The sequence below is a fragment of the Lissotriton helveticus genome, chromosome 8 (genome assembly GCF_964261635.1).
Source record: "Lissotriton helveticus chromosome 8, aLisHel1.1, whole genome shotgun sequence".
NCBI classification, from domain to species: Eukaryota; Metazoa; Chordata; class Amphibia; order Caudata; family Salamandridae; genus Lissotriton; species Lissotriton helveticus.
The window spans coordinates 78286460-78310447 of NC_136069.1; the positions used below are offsets into that span (position 1 = coordinate 78286460).

General features: G+C 46.6%; 1 protein-coding gene across 3 annotated transcripts in view; it reads right to left on the minus strand.

The window, feature by feature from the left end:
- GRAMD1C (GRAM domain containing 1C) overlaps positions 1 to 23988 on the minus strand; it is a 1372139-nt gene that overhangs the window by 52307 nt on the left and 1295844 nt on the right. For all 3 annotated transcript variants that reach the window (XM_078656659.1, XM_078656660.1, XM_078656661.1), the window contains exon 16: positions 21768 to 21878. In XM_078656659.1, coding sequence (XP_078512785.1) covers positions 21768 to 21878 — 111 coding nt within the window. The remainder of the gene's footprint in view (positions 1 to 21767; positions 21879 to 23988) is intronic.

The window sequence follows — 23988 nt, forward strand, 5'->3', positions numbered from 1 at the left end:
CCTAACTGGAGACCCAATCAGAGCAAGAGGTCAAACCTACGAAGATAGAGAGTGGAATAGAGAGGAAGAGATAGGCACAGGCGAAGATCCTCAGATTATTGAGATTCACGTCAAGTCTGACGAAGAAGAAGAAGGTCAGACAGGGACAGAGCAAGTGATCGACACACCTCCACAAACTCCTGAAATTGAAAAGGGTCAGACTAGAACTAGTGTAAAAGTTCAAGCAGAAGACAATCAAGGGATCGAAGGGCTTGAACAGGATCAGATAGAATTAGAGGAACGTGTTCAGGACACAGAAACAGAAACACTCGAAAGCCAAACCCAAAATTCACCTGAACCAGGCCAGCTTAGTAACCAGGCAGAAGAAATAGATACAAGACCTGGAACTAGTCAGACAGGAAGGGAAGAAACAGAAGCAGAAGTGCCGAAAACACATGAAAATAAAAGAGCATTAGAAGAAAGCCAAATCACAGTGCCAGCCAAAAGGCTCAAGAAAAAGAAAAATATCGAACCAAGATATATTAAGAGACTGAGATTGAGAATAAAAACAGTAGAAGAGAAACTTGCAGAAAAAAGGAAAAGTTCTCGAATAGCAGAGCAAGCTGGAGAAAGTTCCAAAAGAAGGAGTGATCGAATAAAAAGACTGAACGAAAAATACCAAGATCCTGAATGGACATACTTAGTTTTGGAGGAATTTGAGGATCTTGATATCTCTGACGAAAGTGACGAAGAACAGATTGCTGATCTGTCTGCCGAAGAAGACGAATTCACTTGAAGTTGCCCAGTGTAAGCTACCTGTGTAAAGTTACAAAGAGGGATTGAAAACTTCTTCTGAGAAAAATGTCTGATTCAAATGTGAATGGAAGGCCTACACGCAGTTGTTGTAAGACATGCAGCAAAGTATGTATATGTAGTATAGCCTTAGTATTAATAATATGGATAGGACTAACAGTTTTTATTTCTTATATGGTGAGCAAAAATACTAATATTGACCCTACACAGACTGTGACCACTGACACTGAAGAACTGACAACACGAAGTGTAGGAAGCCGTGAAAAAGCACTCAGACAAACAAAACGAGACTTAGAAGCACCAGATGAGGAAGGACTACATTACCACGGAGTTAAGAACCAGACTCATTTACATGTTTTCGCAAACCTGTTAGTGCATTATGTAGAAACTATGGAGATAGAAGACTGCTATGTCTGCATGAAGCTACCTACTTCTGCAGCTGAAGGCGTGACTTATCATCACCTGCCCTTAACTTATGGAATTTCCTGTAGTATTTTAGCAAGCTTATTTTACAAAAGAGGACCATTACAGTACTATTACTCTAACTCTGACGTGATATTTTCTGAACTTCCTATACGTGGAAATCTGAATCCTGTACATACCAAAAGTGACGTTACACGTTATATGGGAGAATATTTCCTGACTATAGGTACCATAGACTTAAATGAAGCAAACAGAGACATCTTGACCTGTTCATTACATGAGCAAGAATTTTTTTTTTTTAACATGGCAGAGAAAAGAAGGGAGAGTTTCCAAAGAAAGGCAAATGACAAAAGACAGAAAACTCCTAAATGGGCTGAAAACATGGAAAGCACCTCAAATGGTGGGGCGGGTCCTGCTTTGTTGCTGGATTTCGAAAGGAAAGGGAAACTCTGTCTTCACCGCGAGAAGACTAGTTATTATAATAACATTTTCATTGGTTCCAGTCAATGTGAGCACAATTATAAGGTAATTGGAGGTTGGGGTTTCAAAAATGGGTCAGAACCTATGTTTCCAGGAATTTATTATATATGCGGAAACAAGGCTTATTTCAAATTGCCTGATCACTGGTATGGAAGCTGCTACTTTGGCATTGTCTTTCCGAAGATATACCATGTGAATGAAATTGCTGGAAGCAATGAAAACACTAATGGCTTAGTGCGTAGTAAAAGAGAAAGCGTGGGTGAAATAATGGGTAGTATTTTTAGTGCACTGATACCTGGAGTGGGAGTGGTTCTGAACACACACAGAATTTGCAAATTATCCACAATAGTGGATGTGCTGTCTACTGACACAGCTCATGGATTTCTGTTGGTCAATACCGAAATGGTTGCGATCAGATCAATGGTTTTGCAAAACAGACTTGCTCTTGATACCTTATTAGCAAAAGAGGGCGGAGTCTGCCGGATGCTGAAAGCACAACATTGTTGCACTTACATACCGAATAAAAGTGTACAGATCAAAAAGTATGTGAAAAACATTACTAATTTGGAAAAGGAACTCAAACCACTGGAGGTTGACAGTGCCTGGAAGAGACTGGTTGATGGTCTCTCCAATGTAGGTCATTGGTTAGCTAATTTAGGTAAAGGTTTATTGTTTAAAATACTGATGCCAATTGGAGTGATAGGTTTCATCATTTTCCTCATATTTGTCTGTTGCAAATGCCGCAAACACACAAAGAAATACACTGTGAATCGAAGAGGTGTGAAACGGAGTGTGGATGAGCTTGAATTGGAAGAAATGAATAATCAAATTTACAAAAAGGTGAACAATTCTCACCCTAATAAAGATGTGAAAGAGAAAATGAATCGCCTGTTGGAGGAGATTGAAATGTACAAGGTGTGAAAAAGTTGGCATCTGGTTCCATTTGTTTGTGATGATAGTAAATATCATCAAAGAGGGGATTGATAGAGCAAGATTTCGCATATTACGCGACTTGCTTGAGTCAAGAACCTCGAATCATTTATAACCCTGTAATTCAACTTGTATGTCATACTAATTCCTTTTATTTTGGATGTACGTGTATATTAGTGACGCTTGCCTATGTGTTTTACTAATATGAATAACCCTTGTTTTAATATGGCCGCCGCTTGGGAATTCTCTACTGCGCATGCGTTAGTCACTCACGTGACGTGACATAGTTGCAGTTCTGGTGGGAAATTGTGCGCATGCGTACTTGCATCTAAGATGGCTGACAATATACTCACATGGTGAAGCTTGCGCAGATGCTCTCGTGTTATTGTCTGTTGCACTAATTCGTAATGGCATAGTATATTTTTATAGTAAGAGGTATAAAGTAGCTACTCATGGTACATAGTACATTCATTTATTTCTATTTTTTAATTAGTTTTCGCTTACTTTTCATGTACCGCGATAAAATGGGGGTCTGAGTGAGACGTGAACCATCTTGAAGGTCCCTACTGCGCATGTCACGCAGCCAGGGAGAAGGCAACCTTGAGCAGTGGAACTTAGCCAGCTGGCAGCCACAGTCAAGATGCTCCTGTGAACACAACCTCTGACCCAGAAGGATGGAGCTAAACTGTCCTTAACTCGATACAATTGTTATTTTTCATTGTATTCTGTAGAATCTTTTGTGAGAACCCCAAACCTGCTAGGCGGTCTCATAAAATGTAAATTTTGGCTTGTAGAAGTTTGTTCTGATTGGTGTGTTACCCTATCCTACTTGGGGACCAATCGAAATTGGGGATTCTGACACTTGCAACATTTGGGGGGTGGTACACTGACCCGAAAACAGTATAACTAGCCCAAGTTTAGCTAGAGAAATTGTCCGACTTGTCTGAATAGCTGACCTGTCACTGACCCATCGCACTCAATAGGTGACTAAATACAGAGCGCTGCGGAGCACTCTGTCCAAACTTTACCATAGACTCAAAGGTTTTACTAAACCTTATGTGCTGGCGGAGCACTTTGCTGGGGAGTTCGCTAACCCAATCGGGGTTCTGACTGATAGCTGCAGAGAGGGTGGAGCGCAGGCGTTGCTTCCGAACTGTGGGTGCTGGTCGTGCCTTGGTGGTCCTGTCCTGATCCTAATCTGGTTTTCCTGTCCTGTCCTGGGTGTCCATTCTGCACCTGCTGTCTCATTGATGACTGTCCTTCCTTGGGGTATTTCCTGTCCTTGACTGATCCGTGGCAAGGGTTGGTTTTCACACCATTCTAGGTAAATATATTGCTGAAAAACTCTATTCTGCACCTTCTATTTGTCCTGTCTTTGCTTCAATAAAGACATACCTTGCATATGATAATTTCCATGCTTTCCGCAAACTACCTTATGAAAGTCAATGCATTTATTGCCATAGCATGTTCCTATGTTTCCCTACCTTTTAGAGCATATTCTCTCTCTCCATACTGTTTCTGAATTATAGATGTGGTTTATAATTTCTCCCTTACAAACTGATTGAAGAAATTTTATTAGAGTTATAGCGTGTTCCACTTTTTACCCTTCCTATAGAAATATAGGATTCCTAATTTTCTACTCATTCTCATGAAGTACGTCCCACTAGTGTAATTCCAGTACGTGCATAAGCTTGCCCATTTATAGATGTCCATTGTTGAGTTTCAAATTTACTCTGCTTAGTATGTTCCCTGTTCACTTCTCATCATAGACCCATAAATGGTTGCCCTTATATTTTTCCTGTATGGTTATGTACTCTTCGTTATTCTGATTATAGACTGCCTCCTTGTAGTAAATTGTATACTCTCAGAAACTGAATACTAAGATAAACTTTTAAAAACTTTCCCGTCGTCTGTGGTCATTTTATGAATATAAAGGAAGATATAAAGTCGGTATTTGTGTTGCCTGCCTTTTTCTTTCACAGCTAGCTCCCTGATCCATTGTGGTCATAGGTACCCGTAACAGTGGATTGGTAAGTCGGGTACACTAGAATTATATAGGAAGGAACCCAGGGTTACTGGTAGTAGAGAGTGAAAGGCCACCCGATTAATGTATATGGGTTTAATTGGGGAAAAGTACAGGGGCCTAGTACGTGTCTGGTGAAATTATTGGTCGGGTGACCCGCGATCTCTATCACTTGTGGGTGGCATAATACAAGCTTCAGCCCATGGGACTTCCCTGCTGTACCTATGCCTGGGGTACTATATACTAGGGACTTATGTGGGTACACCAAAAGCCAATCTGGAGTGTACCTAAGTACTCACCATGTCCAATTTAGGGAGGTAGCACAGAGACTGTGCTACCTCCCTACTCTTCCCCGGACAGAGGGAAGGAATGCCTCAGTGCAAGACGAATCGCCTGTAGCTCCAGAAGGGGGGTTTTGTGGCGCTAGGACTCCGCCAGAGACTAGAGGCCTCTGATTTCCCCCTCTCCCATGTGGCCGCCCAATCCTAGAAGGGATGCGTTCGTCACCACTGTGTGCTCTGGTTGGGGAAGGGAGAGGGATGTGCCATTGACCCAATCCTGGTTCGTGAGCCACCACTGCAGTTGTGGGGCAGTGCCCTCGGAGATCTGGACGCAATCGGACAGATTCCCCTGATGCTGAGCCCACTGGAACTTCAGGTCCCACTGCGGAGCCCGCAATTGCCATCTGGCATGATCGACCAGCAGGCTGCAGGATGCCATGAGGCCCAGCAGCCTCATGGTCATCCTGACCAAAACCTTGGATAGAGGCTGAAAGATCGGAATCAAACCCCAAATATCCCAGACTTGCTGTTCGGGAGAATAAACCCGAAACTGCGTTGTGTCCAGATCCGCTCCGATAAAGAGGAGCTTCTGAGAGAGAATCAGGTGTGACTTTGGCACATTGATGGAGAACCCCAGCGAATGCAGGAGGGCGGCCGTAGTCTGGAGTTGGGAGAAGACAGTCTGGAGCAAGCCCACCTTTAACAGCCAGTCATCGAGATAGGGGAAGACTGGAACCCCTGATCTACGCAGATGAGCTGCAACCACCACCATCACTTTCGTGAACACTCGAGGGGCGATGGAAGGCCAAAGGGGAGAACAGTAAACAGAAAGTGCTTGTGGCCTACCGTGAACTGTAGGTAACGCCGGTGGGACGGCAGGAAGGGGATGTGAAAGTAAGCGTCCTGCAAGCTCAACGCTACTAACCAGTCTCCCAGGTCGAGGGCAGACAAGACCTGAGTGAGCGTCGACATCTTGAACTTCTCCTTCTGGAGGAAGCGGTTGACGTTCCTGAGATCCAAGATAGAGCGCAGGCCCTTGTCCTTCTTGGGCACCAGAAAGTAGTGGGAGTAGCAACCACGACCTACTTCTGGGACAGAAACACGGTCGATGGCTCCCTTGGCCAAGAGAGCCATGAACTTCCTGTTGGAGAAGGCCCAGATGATCCTCCGACATACAGTGGTATTGAAGTGGCATGGCTGGAGGGGTAGCCTCGAAGTGGAGGTAGTAGCCCCTTCAGACTATCTGCAGAACCCACCTGTCCTACGTGATGGTGCACCAGTGGGGGAGGTGATGGCGAATCCTGCCACCCACTGGTATTTGATGGACCTGAAATGTCGTACTAGGAAGGTTTGGAGGCTGTTGCATAGGTGGGGTTGGTGGACTGGCCCACTCGCTGGCCTCCAGAACCACGGTGGTTGTTCCCAAGTCCCCGGCTGCACGAAGGTTGGGCAACCTGCTGTGGCATGTGGCTCTGGGCGGGACGTATTGGGGCACCCCTTCCGTAGCCACAAAAGGGGCGAAAAGCAGACAGCTCAGTTCGGCTGGAGATGCCTAAGGACTTGGCCATAGCCAGTGAGTCCTTGAAACGCTCTAAAGCGGTGTTCGCTTTGTCGCCGAAAAGGCGACAGCCATCAAAGGACATGCTCATGATCGTATTCTGGACCTCCCCAGAAAAGCCAGTCGACCTCATCCAGATGTAGCTTCTAAGAGCTACCAACGTGGAAATAGTCCTACCCAGAGAGTCAGCGATATCCAGCCTACAACGGATAGTAAACTTCGACGCATCCCTCCCGCCAGCAATAGCCTTGGAGAGCACTGTCCGGGCCTCCTCCCTTGGAGAGCACTGGGCCAGGGACAGACTAATTTGCATCTAGCCAGGTTCTGAGCTGGGATGGGGCAGTGAGCTAAATAACGGTGATGGATCAAGCCCTGATCTTTTGACTGGGTAAGAGTGGTCTGCTTAATTCAGACACTCTGTTCATCACCACCCCCTTTTCTGAATCGTTTTTGGCCACTATGGATGTGGCAGGGTATACTCAGACATGAGTCCCTTGCTCACTGCTCCATCAGGATTCAAGCAAGCCGGGCCGACGAGGCTGAAATGCCAGAAACCGGTCCCCGGTAGCTTGTCTCCTTTCTGGTGAAGAATTGGCTTGGTAGTTTGGTCTGCCCTGTTCCCATGATGCACTGGGCCAGGGACAGACTAATTTGCATATAGCCAGGTTCTGAGCTGGGATGGGGCAGTGAGCTAAATAACGGTGATGGATCAAGCCCTGATCTTTGGACTGGGTAAGAGTGGTCTGCTTAATTCAGACACTCTGTTCATCACCACCCCCTTTTCTGAATCGTTTTTGGCCACTACGGGTGTGGCAGGGTATACACAGACATGAGTCCCTTGCTCACTGCTCCATCAGGATTCAAGCAAGCCGGGCCGACGAGGCTGAAATGCCAGAAACCGGTCCCCGGTAGCTTGTCTCCTTTCTGGTGAAGAATTGGCTTGGTAGTTTGGTCTGCCCTGTTCCCATGATGCACTGGGCCAGGGACAGACTAATTTGCATATAGCCAGGTTCTGAGCTGGGATGGGGCAGTGAGCTAAATAACGGTGATGGATCAAGCCCTGATCTTTGGACTGGGTAAGAGTGGTCTGCTTAATTCAGACACTCTGTTCATCACCACCCCCTTTTCTGAATCGTTTTTGGCCACTATAGGTGTGGCAGGGTATACTCAGACATGAGTCCCTTGCTCACTGCTCCATCAGGATTCAAGCAAGCCGGGCCGACGAGGCTGAAATGCCAGAAACCGGTCCCCGGTAGCTTGTCTCCTTTCTGGTGAAGAATTGGCTTGGTAGTTTGGTCTGCCCTGTTCCCATGATGCACTGGGCCAGGGACAGACTAATTTGCATATAGCCAGGTTCTGAGCTGGGATGGGGCAGTGAGCTAAATAACGGTGATGGATCAAGCCCTGATCTTTGGACTGGGTAAGAGTGGTCTGCTTAATTCAGACACTCTGTTCATCACCGCCCCCTTTTCTGAATCCTCCGGACACTAAGGCAGCAGTTGTGCAACCGAGTCCCACACAGAGTGGGAATAACGGCCCAATAGATATGCAGTGTTTACCGACCGCAGTCCCAAGCTGGCGGAAGAGAAAATCTTCTTTCCAAGATGATCCAGCTTCTTGGATTCCCTTTCTGGTGGAGCGGTAGGAATGCGCTCTTGGAAGTAGAGGCTTGGACCACCAAGAACTCAGGGGTGGGGTGTTGGGAGAGGAAAGTGTGGTCACCTGGACCCAGGCAGTGGCTTTGGGCAATCATCCTATCCACTGGAGCCCCCGTGTTGGGCCTGGACCAGGTGCCCAAGAGGACGTCGGTAAGGGCCTCATTAAACGGAAGCAGAGCTCTGAAGAGCTTGCAGCCGGCTGAAGCACCTCTGTCAGGAGGTTAGGTCTGACTGCCACTGTAGGGAGTTCGAGGTTGAGAGCCTCAGCTGCCCTACGCAACGCCACTGCGTATGACGCTCCCTCCTCCGTAGCCACGGTAGGAGGAGACAACATGCTAAGGTCAGGGGAGGTGTCCAGACCACCGGCATCCCCCAGTTCCTCTCGCCAGTCCTGTTCACTATCCAACAGTTCGGTCAGAGGGCCACCTGACCCCTCCCAGTCCTCCTTCTCTTCCTCTGGGTGCCAATCTGGTCAAAAAGGGACCCCATGAGTGAACAGGGGCACAGAAACCCCTCTCGGTGCCGGAGGCTGGTCCGGGTCCACATCATGATGGAGGCCGGCGTTGAATGGGAAAGCGGTGCCGGAGGAAGAGGCGCCGGTGGAGGCGTAATAAGGTCATCCGGCGTGCATCCGGATCCAGGCCTGGATCCATGGGGGGCCTGCGGAGCCGGGGTAGGAACCGTCGGTGGAAAAGGCCTAGGCCCCCCAATCGAGTCGGCGGGGCCCGAAGGCTCGCCAGCGTGTCCGGGCCACCCAAAGATGGCATGCATCGCCTCATACTACGTACGAAGCTGGGCGGGAGTCGCTCCAAGTCCCGGGAAGGGAGGGAAACTCGGAGTCGGCTCTTCTGGGGACTCCGAATCCCTCGTACGCAAAACCTGCATCCCTCGTCGGGTCGGCCGACCGAGGAGGAGAAGTTAAAGAGCGGCGATGCTTCTTCGACTTCTTGTGCTTCGACTTACCTGATCCCAAGTGCGAAGACTTCAATGACTTGGACGAATGGTGATTGCTCTGCGACTGGTCCCTCGCCCTCCCTCTCGTCCGGGACCTCGAATGGCACAGAGCTGACTGCAAATGCTCAAGAAGCTTTTGGGACCACTCCCACAAAGCTTTCGGTGCCATGGACCGGCAGTCGGAGCATGACTTGGAGTCGTGGTCGCGCTCCAGGCAAAAAAGGCACAGGCGGTGCAGATCCGTAACCGACATCAGCCGGGAACAGGATCCGCAAGCAGGATACAAAAGGCCATGGCTTAGGGCGTTTCAGCCCAGGCGTCGAGGCTAAGGGCGGAGAGGACAAGGGCAGTTACCTGTTTTGAGCCCGTTAAGGGCAGAGAGGACACGGGCAGTTGCCTGTTTGATCCTGTTCGAGACCAGGGCCAGAAATGATGCCCATGTTCCCATTCAGTAATACCCACCCCACACCATCCACAAACATAGTAACACACTCACACCAATTGTATACCACACACACAACCCTATGCACAAACCAATGTACCAGCATACACTACAAAACCAACCAAACCACATCTATACACCCTTCCATCCCAACTACCACACATACCCATCATCACCTACAAACAGTACCCAACTCTATCCTATACCACTAACCAATCCAGTCGTCACTAAGACAACGCCATTCAACACCATAAATAACTACATCCTATCCAGACACACGCTCCCTGCTCTTATTACTCCTAACAGACCACCTTTATTCACTAACATATAATCAGCCTTCCATCATTTGTCCAACCAACACCCCCTCTTCGCTCTACCATAATACCACTAACGCACAACACACACATTGCACACCACCACTTTTTAACTCTTGCATCAAACCAGTTTAAGACAAACACTCTTACCTCTACTTAATTACCTCTTACACACAACATACACTCTACTCATAAACACATCACCAACCCCCTACCTTACAATCTCCTCTCACAAACGCACAAGTTACTTATCTTCGGTAACGATATATCTGTAAGAAACATTAGTAGTGATAGATTCCTTACCTTAGAATTACCCCCAGGCGTTAGACTGGATCTGGAAAGTTTTTTCGTCAGCAGTACCCTGCGCGTCGGTAGGCATCGTCATGCGGCTCCACGGAAGTCATTGGCGCCAGGATGACGCCGTCGGAGCTACTTAGACGCGCCCAAGCGTGCTGACGTCCGTACTGTACACGACTTTCCGCGCCAGGAACGCAGATCCATGCAAGATACTGCCCACTGGTGCCATGAAACTAGGGCACTGAAAGGGATGACCTTAACCCTAGAAATCAGTTCACAGAAGGGGGAGGATGGGTGGGGCGATAAGGAATCTATCACTACTAATGTTTCTTACAGATATATCGTTTACGAAGGTAAGTAACTTGTGCATCTGAAAGAAGCACATAGTGATAGATTCCTTACCTTAGAATAGATACCCCCGCAATACCAACCCCGGTGGTGGGTCTGCGAACCAAGATCACACCAGAAAGTCCTGAAGAACAGAACGGCCAAAGAAGCAGTCTCTCCGGACTTCATTGTCCAGGCAGTAGTGCTTGATAAACGTGTGCAGCGAGGCCCACGTAGCTGCCTAACAAATGTCCTGCAAGGGAACATCGCATCCCAGAGCAGTAGTGGCTGCCGTCGCCCTGGTAGAATGGGCGCACAACCCCAACAGAGGCTCCTTTTTAGCCAACGAATAACAAGCCTTTATGCACAGAACAACCCACCGAGAGATGGTCCATTTGTGCACAGCCCAACCTTTCTTGGAGCCCACATAGCTAACAAAGAGCTGGTCATCCACCCGGAACTGTTGTGTGCGACTCAGATAGAAAGAGAGCACACGATGGAAAGTCGAAGAGCACACGATGGAAAGTCGAAGAGCGACTATGCTTCTTTGAATTCTTTTTGGAATGCTTTGACTTACCTGACCCAGAGTACGAAGATTTAGATACAGAAGAATGGTGATGATGGCTCCGCGACCGGAGTCGACTGCCGGGCTTCAAGCAACTTTCGGGACCACTCCCGCAAAGTCTTGGCGCCATGGCCCGGCAGTCGGGGCCCGACTTGAGGTCGTGCCCCAGGTAGTAGAGACACACGCGGTGGGGGTCCGTCACTGACATCATGTGATGACAGTCCCCACAGTTTTTGAAACCGGGCATCCCTACGACACCAGGAGTTGATCGACTCGAAGAAATTAGACAAAAAGGCCTTGTAAAAGTCAGTCAAATATTGACTGGGGGTTCTTGCTCTTCCCGGATCTGCGATTGCTGTTGCGGAAAAAGAAAGAACTGATGTCAGCGCGGGTGGGCGCGTCTAAGTAGCTCAGACGCCGTCATCCCGGTGCCAATTACGTACGCTGGCCGCACGACGACGCCTACCGAAGGTGCAAGGGTACTGCTGACGAAAAAACTTTCCAGATCCAGTCTGATGCCTGGGGTAATTCTAAGGTAAGGAATCTATCACTACTAATGTGTCTTACAGATAATACTATACAACCAAATCCATTGCATGAAACAAATACACCAGCACCCCTTTTCACTACTCCTCAAAAACAAAACATATCACACACACCAGCACAACAAGATATTCAAAGTGCAAAACCTCATAATACTTACCATCACAAAATTCACTCATACAACCCACCTTTCAAACCACACAAAGGAACAAACTCCAATGCCAAGCTTTCTCCCACCACACCTAACACAGATACAGCAACACAGCAACTCTCTTCTAACTGACCCCCAATTAACTGGACAATTTAGAACCTTACTACATAAGCCACATGCTGCGCCACCACCCCTGACATATACACTTCTGCCCTAAACACCCACAAACAATAGAAGCAATGTGCCACACCTCACAACTTCTCTTCCCCATGTCTACTGCACAACAATGTTACACCACGAAAACACAGCACACCAACTCACTCTGAAACACCATCTCCACCACATATACACACAGACACACCAAATGCCTTCTTAGCATGCTGTATGAGGAACATGATACAGAACAGCTACACAATTAAAAAAAAACATTTTTTATATATCTTTTTATTAATAGAAGAAAAACAAGAGGAAATAGTACACATATCGGGCATCATACAAATAGGGTACTTTACAATGGTGAGCAGGCGAATAAACCAATGTGATAAAATCAAGCACGGAGTATGAAATATCAACATTAATAGGTATGTGAAAGAAGAAAAACAATACGATCAACAACTCCGTTAAGCTGATACCTTCAAGGCCCGTCCACCCACGACTCAGGATAATTAAGACTAGAGAAGACACTCAGAAATGTGGAAAAGATCGAATCAGGATAGGCAAACACCTCTCGTATAAAGGGGAAAGGAAAGAAAAAGGCCATAGAACTAAACGAGGACAAAACAAACAAAAAAAACATTCCCCCCACCCTGCACCCCTGCAATGGCTACGGCCTGACCCCACTAGGAGCGTGCCTGTCGCCCAAAAACTAAGACCTAAAAGAAGGAAAGAGTGGAGGAGGAGATGTTATACAGGCTCCCGGTCTCCCGTATTCCCCGCCAGAAGCAAACCACCTCTAATTATAGTCAAAACATTATATAAGCAGCGATTACAAGCAAAACAAACCGGGGAAGTTTACAAAAACCGCCCGACTCCCGCATCATTATAAGCTGAAAATCCAGTTTCAAATGAAGTCTTTATATTAAACCCAGACAATAAAACTCATCCCTGGCCCTTCCGATCTTTCGTGCAAGCTCTCTCCGCTCGAACCGCCATCTTGACAGGAGAATCAAAACGTTCAAGAAAGTCAAAACCAATATAGTAGGATTGAATCCACAGTTGCAGTACTCGAAGTCCCCAAACCAAACGAAGATATCCGTCCATCAGCAGTAAGTCACGAAACCGTAGTGGAACCAACTGGGAGGGGAAGAATGATAAATCAGTCTGATAGGCACTAAGGACGTTGTCCAGGAGTATAAGATCTGTTGTGTCCATCTTGGGCGGTATCGCCATTGAGAATGATGAATTTTTGATAGTTCCGAGTTCGTAAGCTGTTGTTCGGGAGCTGACAGAAAACACCAGATCTGGTTTCCGTATGGGGCCTTCTGTCTCAGGCGTGATCTGCTTTGTGGGTAACACGGCGTGTTTTAAATCTGGCAAAGGGTCGGAGTCCGGTCTCAAGCGCACATTTTCAGCTGTTACAACCATTTTATGGATGATGGCGTTGACTTGCAAGTGAAGCGCCCCAATGGCGGCCATTACGGTCTGCAGCGATGGCGTACATTCAGCCCGCTCCATCTCGTCTCGCAAAGCGACAAATCAGATCTGTAACCCCGGAGGTCGACTACTCCGGGGCGACAGGCATAGGCGGGGTAGAAGGTAACGGTGTGCACACGTTAAACTCGCAGTCTCAACACCATCGCCGCCAGCAAGGATCCGAATCCGTCGACCCCGGGGGGTCAGCAGGGTCTTTGGGCAACAGACCCCCGTCTACAGCTACCGGTGCTTCTTGCCGCCGTACCCTTGGTATCAACCTGACCACAGTACCACCATCCAAACTGGTCAGGATATTTTCCACTTCGGGAGACCGGACGCCGACAGGGTCCCGCAGCCGATGTTGTTCAACTCCAACCCGGGTGGGTCAGAAATCAAGGCCCCGGCTTCCACGCTGGGTTAGGCCGAGAATGAAAACACGGCGTAGCTTCACCATTCGAGATGCTAAAAAGCTCGGGATTGCAGTTTTAGGCTCAGCGACACTTCCGCCACACGGGAGTCCAGTGAGAATTCAGGATCGATATCAGGATTTATAAGCGACTGGCGGGGGTTGGCGAAGCCGGGAGCTTACGTGGCCATCTTGGTTCCTAGCGTAGCTCCTCCGCCAACAGCTACACAATTGATATGCTAATGCCAGCAATAAAAACACACCTGCTACAAACCCAGACAATATTGATCACTCTTCTATTAAACAAAGTCTCACTATCACCAAAGGCCATTGGTGATAGAGGCTACTAATAAATGCTCGATCCCTCTCTAAAAACAAACATCACATCTATAACCTTCTCACAGATACAAAACCAGAAATACTATTCATAACTGAATAATGGTTGGGAGATGATATGGCTCCAGTCCTGCATGAAGCCGTTCCTCTAGGCTATCAAACAATCACCCAAAATCGTATAGGCAAAAAAGGAGGTGGTCTAGCTGTTGTGTTCAGGCAAACATTACATATCACTAAAGTTGACGACATCTCCATAACAAATTGTGAGGCTATTCTAACAAGATGCAATCCTACACCGTTTTCCTCCTTTAACTTCCTGCTCCTTTACAGACCTCCACCTAGCAAGGTGACATTTCCAGACGCACTTCTAGACACAGTTTCAAACAAGATAACAATACACTCCAACCTATGCGTTCTGGGTGACCAACATTTGGTTTGACAAACCCAATATGATCCATCCAAAAACAATAATCACTGGCCTAGATGCACTAAACCTGCTGCAGATTGTCCAAAAAACCCACACACATCGCTGGACATATACTAATGTCATTTTTGCTAATACTGAACTAGTTACCTTTCAAACTATAACTCCAGTCATATGGTCAGACCACCACTTGCTCGCTTTCCAACATAAAACAACATTAAGCGACTCACCTAAAACTACCTTACATCCATCCACCTATCGACCATGGAACAAACTCAATTTGGTACACTTAGAAACAAAATTAACATCCAGTACAAATCTGGAAACAATGGATTCTATTCAAAATCTATATGAGTGGCTACATGAAGCTTTTGACATCCTGATACCACTCAAAACCACACAACAGAACAAAAGAAAAAAAGCACCTTGGAGAAACATAGAAATAAAAGACATAATACAACAAATTAGAAAGCAGCAACGTACCTGGCTCAAAATAAACGCCAAACTTCACCTACAGAAAGTTAACAGATTATACAAGTCAGCTATCAAAAAAGCTAAGAAAAGGTACTATTCAGAGAGAATTAAACATAAAAAATTTGAAAATAAATAATTCTATAAAATACTCAATGAATTTCGCAAACCAAATTGCCTAGAAGGAACTCATCCTGTTACTCAAGATTTCACAAACTGGCAAATCATTACACCGCCAAAGCAGACACATTGGGCTCGTACTTAAAACAGAAACAAAGCACCAGCACTATCCCTTGTACAAAACAACAATCCAAGAATACTCTAACCCAGCCTCTCCGTTCCTTCCAACACTTCTCACACGATGAATTTATGGACCTGGTCAAAGCAAGCAGGCCTGCCGGCAGCCCTTCTGACCTCTGTCCACCACAAACTTTCAAGACAATTCTTTTAACAACCTCTGCTGCCACTCCAGTAAGAAGAATCATCAACGATTCCATAACTACAGGAATATTTCCAAAAGAACTCAAAAAGTCACACATACGCCGTTTACTGAAGAAAACAAACTTGGACCTGCTGAACCCTGACAACTACAGAGCCATTACAAATGGACCTTTCCTGGGAAAACTGATAGAAAGAGCAGCGTTTGTCCAAATGCCAAAATTCATTGAAGAGAATGACATACTTTCAGACTTCCAAATAGGATTCCGTCCGGGAAGAGGCCCTGAATCTGCCCTCCTTGCCATCTGGGATGACCTGTAGAATACAGTAGACAGCAGCGGGGTCGCTGAGCTACTCCTCTTGAACATCTCGACTGCCGTTGACACGGTTGACCATGACACTCTGAAACAAAGACTCTATGAAGCTGGCATAGAGAGAGCTGCTCAAGACTGGATCGCATCCTACCTTAGAAACAGAACTAATGTCATCCATACCCCACCTTTCTCGTCCAAACCATACTCCACAAAAGCAGGGGCCCCAGAGGCTCTATCATCTCACCCATGCTTTTCAACATCTACATGAAGTCATTACCTGAACTGATCAACCAATTTCCCCTCCCGTGCTTTAACTATGCAGATCGATACCAAAGTGGATGATGGACGGAGCGTTTGAGCAAATCAAACACTCACCCCCAGTCAACTGATCTGGGTTTAATCCATCATCATTCTTTAGCTCACTCCACCACCCCAGTTCAGACACGGCCATATGCAAATCAGTCTGACCCTGTGCCTCATGGGAACAGTCCATCCCGAGCTGCCAAGCCACGTCTTCCCGGGACCGGAAAAAAGCATCCTGGGACCGGTTTCTGGCTAATCAGCCAGGCTAGCTTGAATCCAGTGGCAAAGTGAGCAAGGGACCCACGTCTGGGCATACCCTGCCAACTTAGGGCGAACAAAGCGATACCAAAGGGGATAACTATGCAGATGACATGCAAATACTCCTTCAACTGGAATGCCCCAAAGACATGGGAAAATCCCCAATTTTCAGTTGTCTCAGAGCCGTGGCTCAGTGGATGACTTGGAGCCATCTCAAATTGAATACTTCCAAAACGGAAATACTCACGTTTGGAGATTGGAAACATTATGACACGCTTGCCGCCTGGCCTGGCCTGGCGAACTGGGATCACTGCCTAAAGTATCAAAGGAAGTAAGAAACCGCAGAATGACCACAGACTCCAAGCTATCAATGAATGCCCAAGTGGACAAACTAGTAAGATCAAGCTTTGTCACTATAAAAACGCTGCAACTAATTTTCCCTTATTTGGGATTTCAACACAAAGTCCAAGCTACCATCTTGATTGTATTGTCCAAACTCGATTATGTCAATATCCTCTACCACGGATCACCTTTAACGACCATGAAAAGACTACAACAGATTCAGACCTCGGCTGCCAGACTATTCTTGCATATCAAACCTCGAGACCACATTTCACCTGCCTTGAAAGCCCTGCATTAGTTACCATTTGCCAGAAGATCCACTTTCAAGCTACTTTGTATCACCCACAAAGCAAAACATGGAATGGGACCGCTCTTCATCAGGAATAAAATCACCAAACACATTCAACAAAGGAACCTCCTCTCTAAAGGGGCATCTCGCCTCAAAATCCCAAGATACAAGAAAAAACAATGGTTGGCACATCCTTCTCTGTTAAAGTAGTCAAACTATGGAACTCTTTACCCCCAACATAAGATCCACCGACAACCACCTTATCTTCAGAAAACTATGTAAGAATTGGCTCTTCCCCACATAAGCACCATACACAAACAGAAATGTATTTTCACTATAGATATGTACCTATCTTTGTGTATTGCTTTGTATAAACATGTAGAATACTTATCTTGTTAACTTTTTTTTAATGAATAAATACAAAATAAATAAATTAATAAATCATCTTTGGTCTACATGTACTTGCTTCCATTGTGCATCTATGTACCTCCATGTACTTGGATCTGTGTGTCTGTTACTTTTCTCCTGAAAAAACATATCCAATGCATTACCCCATTTCTCATCCTGTACCTCTATCAATATCTTTAATCTACATATACTTATCTACTTTGTGCAGCTATATACTTTCAATGTACTTATGGATCTATATATTTATCACTGTCTTCTAATTTAGCATTTCCAATGCACAACCCTATTTCTCAGCCTATACTTCTCTCAATATATTTTCTAGCCCAACTTTGACTCATCTCAAACTTCTTTCTACTACTCATTCCAATGCACTACCCTATCTCTCACCCTATAGACCTATCAATATATCCTTTACATCCACTCTTGCATTTATCCCAAACCCCATACCACTACTATTGATCAATCAATCAGGGAATTGTAAACGCGCTACTCACCTGTGAGGGTCTCAAGGCGCAGGGGAGGGGGTTATGGTGGCGATGGGTGGGGGTGCGCAGCTACGTTCAGCCAAAGAGCCAGGTTTTGAGAGTCTTCCTGAAGGTGTTCAGGAGGTGGCGTGTCTGATGTCTGCCGGTAGCTCGTTCCATGTCCTGGCTGCAATGTGGGAGAACGATCTTCCGCCTGCTCTGGCTGTGTGGATGTGCAGGGTTTCAGCCAGTGGGAGGTTGGCAGATCAGAGGTTTCTTTTGGGTATGTGGAATTTTATTCTGGCGTGGAGGTATTTGGGTCCGTTGTTGTATAGGCATTTGTAGGCGTGGGTGAGGATCTTGAAGGTGACTCTCTTCTCCACGGGGAGCCAGTGGAGTCTCCGCAGGTGTTGGCTGATGTGATCATGCTGGGGGATGCCGAGGACGAGTCTGGCCGCGGTGTTGTGTATTGTTTGGAGTTTGCGGAGAAGGGACTTGTTGATACCGGCGTAGAGTGTGTTTCCATAGTCCTGTCTGCTAGTGATGAGTGGGTGGGTGACTGTCTTCCTTAATTCCGGGGGGGATCCATTTGAATGTCTTTCGGAGGATGCTAAGGGTGTTGAAGCAGCTGGAGGTGACGGCGTTGACCTGTCAGTTCATGGTGAGTGAGGAGTTGAGTATTATGCCGAGGTTTTTGGCATGGTCTGCGGCAGTAGGTGGGCTTCTGAGGGCGGTGGGCCACCAGGTGTTGTTCCATGCTGAGGGGGTTGTTCCAAGGACGAGGACTTCTCTCTGCTCAGCGTTGCGTTTTAGGCAGCTGTTGGTCATCCATACTGCGACGTCTTGCATTCCCTTCTAGAAGTTGAGTTTTGCAGTGGTGGGGTCCCTGGTGAGGGAGAGGATGAGCTGGGTGTCGTCGGCGTAGGATACGATGAGGTCGTGTTGTCGGACGATGGCTGAGAGGGGGGCCATGTAGATGTTAAAGAGGGCTGGGTTGTTCTTGAGGTCCGTGGGGTCGCTGTAGGCTTCTTGAGCAGGGTCCTGACTTCTGAGTGCTTCAAGCTGTCGGGGAAGGTGCCTGTTGTGAAGGTGGTGTTGATCATCCGTTGCAGTTCAGGTGCGATGGTGTACGCTGCTCTGTGGTAGATGTGTGGGGGCAGGGGTCGGTGGGGCCCCCAAGTGGATGGCTTTCATGGTTGTGGCGGTGTCCTCGGTCGTGATTGGCGTCCAGTTGGAGATGATATGCTGGCTGGTGTCTCTGGGGGGCGGGGGGCTGATTGTGGTGTCTTGTGGGTGGTCGCTGAAGTTGTCGTGGAGTGGTCTGATCTTTAGGTGGAAGTAGGTTCCAAGCTTGTCGCAGAGGTCTTGGGACGGGGTGATGTCTGTGGCTTTGCTGCATGGGTTGGTGAATTCCTGAATGACACTGAAGGGTCCTTGGAGTTGGTGAGGATTTTGCTGTGGATGAAATTTATTTTGGTTGTTCTGATTTGGTTACGGTGGCATCCTTGTGGGTGGAGTAGCTGTTGATTGTCTTTGTGTTCCTCCAGTTCTTCTCCAGGTGTCTGCAGGAGCGCCTGGCTTCTTGGAGATCGATGGTGAACCAGGCGGCTTTCCTCGGGCGTTGTTTGCCTGGGTTGCGTAGAGGGCCAAGCTTGTCTGAGCAGTTGGAGATCCAGGTGTGGAGTCCTCTGGCTGCAGTGTTTGCGATGGATGCCCAGGTGGGGTTGTCTAGGGTGAGGGATTGAGTTCAGTTGCTCGTCGATAACCTTGCTCCAGTTCCTTCGTGGTGGGCGGAGGGGTGGTTTTGGTGCCTTGGGTTTGTCAGCGGTGAAGTGCACGCAGTGGTGGTCGTTCCATGGTGGTTGGGTTGTGTGGCTGAAGTGAATGCTGTTACCTGCCGCGAAGATGGGGTTGAGGGTGTGTCCTGCTCTGTGTGAGGGTGTAGTGATGAGTTGGTTGAGTCCAATGTCAGCGAGGTTGTCACAGAGGATGGTGGAGTTGGGGTCGTTGGCGTTGTCAAGGTGGAAGTTGAGGTCACCAATAAGTATGTAGTTCATTGATGCAATGGCCTGGGGGTGATGAAGTCGGTGATGGTGGTGGCACAGGGCATCTCGACGAGGCGAGACGGAGTTCCTCGGAGTGTGGTGTTAGGGCTGGTCTGGATCTGGAAGTGCAGGTGTTCGGCAGAGGAGAAGGTTTCGCTGGAGGTGGAGGGTGCTCTTGTGGGCAATGGTGAGGCCCCCTCCCGGGTGGTTGGGGCAGTCCTTCCTCTGGATCTTATCTCCATCCTAGATGGCCGAGTTGATGTCGGGGGCGGAGGCGGCGTTGGTCCAGGTCTCCATGAAGAAGGCTATGTCGGCCAAGAGAGTCGAGTAGGTTCCAGATTTCCATGGCGTGTTTGTGTATGGAGCGCACGTTGAGGAGGATGCATCTTAGGGTGTCGCTGTCACTTGTGTCTGTGGTCCCAGGGCTCGGGGTGGAGGTGAAGGTCTGACGGCAGTGGAGGCAGGAGAACTGGCTTTGGGTAGAGTTTCACCATACTAATTCAACACTAATCCTTATGGGTTCCAGAGTAGCGTGCTACTCGCCAAAAAAGCGCTTCAAAACCCCATCAGGGGTAGTAAGCGCTATATAAATACAAACCTCTTTCCCTCTTCTATCCAGCCACCTACCCTTCTCTATGCAAATAACTGAATAACATATCCACCTCTCAAATTATTTCATATTTCATTATACTAAGTTTCAACACTAATCCATTATGGGTTCCGGAGTAGCGTACTACTCGACAGAAAAGCGCTTCAACATACATCAGGGGTAACAGGTGCTATATGAATGCAAACCTTTCTTCCCCTTCTATCCCTCCATTATCCTTCTCACTCCAAATAACTGACTAATATCCACCACTTGAATTACTTTTATATTTCACCATATTAATTCACCACTAAGCCTTTATGGGTTTACGGAGTAGCGTGCTTCAACACCCCATCAGGGGTAACAAGCGCTATATAAATACAAACCTTTTTCCCTCTTCTATCCTTTTGCTATCCTTCCGAATCCAAATAACTGACTAACCTATTCACCACTTAAAATGTACTTGCATGTTTCACTATACTAATTCAACACCAATCCTCTATGGGTCCCGAAGTAGCGTGGTACTCGCCGAAAAAGCGCTTCGACCCCTCGTCAGGGGTAGTAAGTGCTATCCAATTACAATACAATAAGTTAAACCACTTCACTAATAGCACTTATTAAAAGTCATAGCTTTTATAAACATGAACCGAGAACCATCCCTGCCCCGGGCTGGCGACAATGACATAAGTAAGAGGCAAGTCAGTTGTCATGTGCCCACATTTTCATCGATAGAGCAACATTGTAGTCTACTAAATTAAGCACAGTGCGTTTTTGTACAGCTCATATTCTGAACTCACGTATTTGAAGGTACTTTCCTGTGCGATAATGAAGAAAAAGCAGATCGGTGAAATAAAATATTTGCCTAAAATCACACACATTGGTTAACCAGCGAACCCGGGATTAATTTCATGTTTTCTAGTTTCACTTCGTACAAATCAGACACTAAATGGATATCTATTTGTCTTCAATTTTTATTTCAAACATTAATGATTTGCTTTTCATTTTTTGTGCATGAGGTAAAGAGAGGGAGGAAAGCATAACCCACATAGAAACTCGACTCATTTTGGGCTCGCGGTTCTAGGTGGACCGCGAGCCAGAGGCAGGCACCTAGCTCGAGCCAGGTCTGTGCTTTCAGTGGCTCGCCCACCTGTAGGTAAAACAAGAATATCTTCAGGTGTTCGACTTTTAATTCTGAAAGAAGAATTGTGTTGCAAAAGTACACTCCCACAAAATATAGTGGAGGTCAGCAAAAAAACATATCTTGAGAAAATGCACGTTGTTTGCTAGAGAAGAAAGAGTGCAGTTTGACTTACTTTGTAGCGCCCTCTTCCAGGACGTGGACCCGGTGGAATGACTGGGCTGCTTGTTCAATCATCGCCAGTTTAAAGAAGAGACTCACGTTCATGATGACGAGCAAAAGCAAGCTGGAGAGAAAGAGAAGAAGATCCTTTAATGGCAGTCACCGTGCTCCCAGGTAAGAGGGATGCAAGGACAGTAGCAGCCATAAGCAGAAGGTTACTTGCCCACTGGAAGGAATATTTATGATGGATAATAACAGTTGCATAATAGACTCCTCGCATTATGCACTCCCTATGCCTGGATGGTTTTTCTGAGCAACAGATGTGCAACGCCCCAGGTGCTGCCAGGCGATTCTAGGAGCTGTGGGTCTGCCGGAAGTGTATACGGCACCACCGGAAGCAATCCCCTCAGTTCCTTACATTGTTACATTTTAATCCATTATTAAAAATGTAATTAAATGTACATTCAAGCAAATACATATCGAAATTGGAATGATGGTTAGTTTTAAATGTATTATAATACAAATATTTCAATTTAATTTAATTTGATCTACGTTATGTTTTGGGTTCCTTCTCAACTCTTTTTACACTCATAATTTTGAATTAGGTGTGTAAAAAGTGCCATCTGCTGGCACAAATAGACACTGGGCCATAAAATCAGAACCTGTCGACATTTAGATAAACATAAAATAATAAATTGCTCGATTTTCTGCAGTTGCAATTTTAGGACTATGAGTGAGAACATGGGTGTTCCCAGGGGAGGGGCAATGGCATAGAAACTTGGATGTTAAAGAACATGCACAAAGTCATATCTTTGTGGGCATTCAAGCGTTGCTGGTGGGTTTTCGTGGAAATTTACACGGCTTTACTCAGAGCCTCATTCAACGGTGCAGTGTGATTGAATACAATCCTGGTCACAGACAACCTAAAAGGTACAAGCTTCCTTTACCGTGACACGAAAACCACTTTATTAACAATCTGGAAAAACAAATGAGAAACCAGGAGTTTGGTTTGATCTGATAGGGAGTGCACCAGCTTCCAACACTTGACGTGGAGCCAAGTTCTCTCACTCCTAGCATGGAAGCACCGAAGAAGGTTTACCTTGGGGTTCTCCGACTGAGCTGCTAAGCAATGTAATATGTGGTTTCTACGACCAGCTTCACCCACTGTCATTACTTGATGCATTATAAATGAGATTAAGAACACATGAAATGTGTTACTTGCCTGAAACTCTAGTTCTACAGTGATGGTATCTTTCGTAGATTCAAATGCTTGAATCATTCCCCATTGCCATGACTAGGGAACAGCTGGTACTTTTAAAATAGCGTTAAACAGTGTAACGAGCACTTGCAATGCAATAGGTCTCGCATTACTCATAGGTGGATCTCTGGCATTGCATTATTATTTGCAACGCCAATAGCTCAAACTTTCAGTAATGCGAGACCTAATGCATTACATCTTCTTGTTTAGGACTTGTGCCCTGACTTAGGGAACCAGGACATGTTTCTGGACCTGCATGAATTGAAGTATTGTCGAATGGTTAACACAATAGGACTAAATAAACCAGAATAATCCAGAATTCATGTACATAGAAGGATGATGCGTGGCATGATTAATTAAAAAAACAGGTAAGAATTAATGTGAAGCATCAGTGATGTAACAAACCAACACTTCCCACAGATGAGATCGAAAGACGTTGCTTTCTGTTTTGTCGTGTTTGTTATTACGATGTAAACCTTTGTTGTAGGCGAACAAAGGCACCCTCCCAGCTACTGTGCAATGTCGTCTTAACTCTGCTTTCCAGCGTGAAAAATACTGGAGACGCGACAAATGGACAGAGCTCTCCTTTGACTTATTAGTTCTCCTCCACAGGCAGCTTGACTGTGTCTTGACGTTTGAGTAGAAGTGCTCTAAACATTCTCCAGACTGAAAATAAGGTGTTTCATTTTAAAGCTAATCAGTGTTATGCTCCAATTCAGATATGCTTCTGGAAATGAAGTATCTTGCCTTTCCTCTTGAGGTGTAACTCCAAATTCTTAATGGTGAAAATGCTTTGGAGTACAATATCTCAAAATAATAGTTCTGTTGAGGGGTTCGTGCACATGTTCATTCTAAGCCAGAGAAGTCAAGCTGAGAGCCATTGGTTCAACCTCAGGATCTTCCTGCCTGTTCTAGCGGGTGGACCGGGTGGGTCAGGCCCACCCAAACATGAGCCTGGCCCACCCAAACAGGAGCC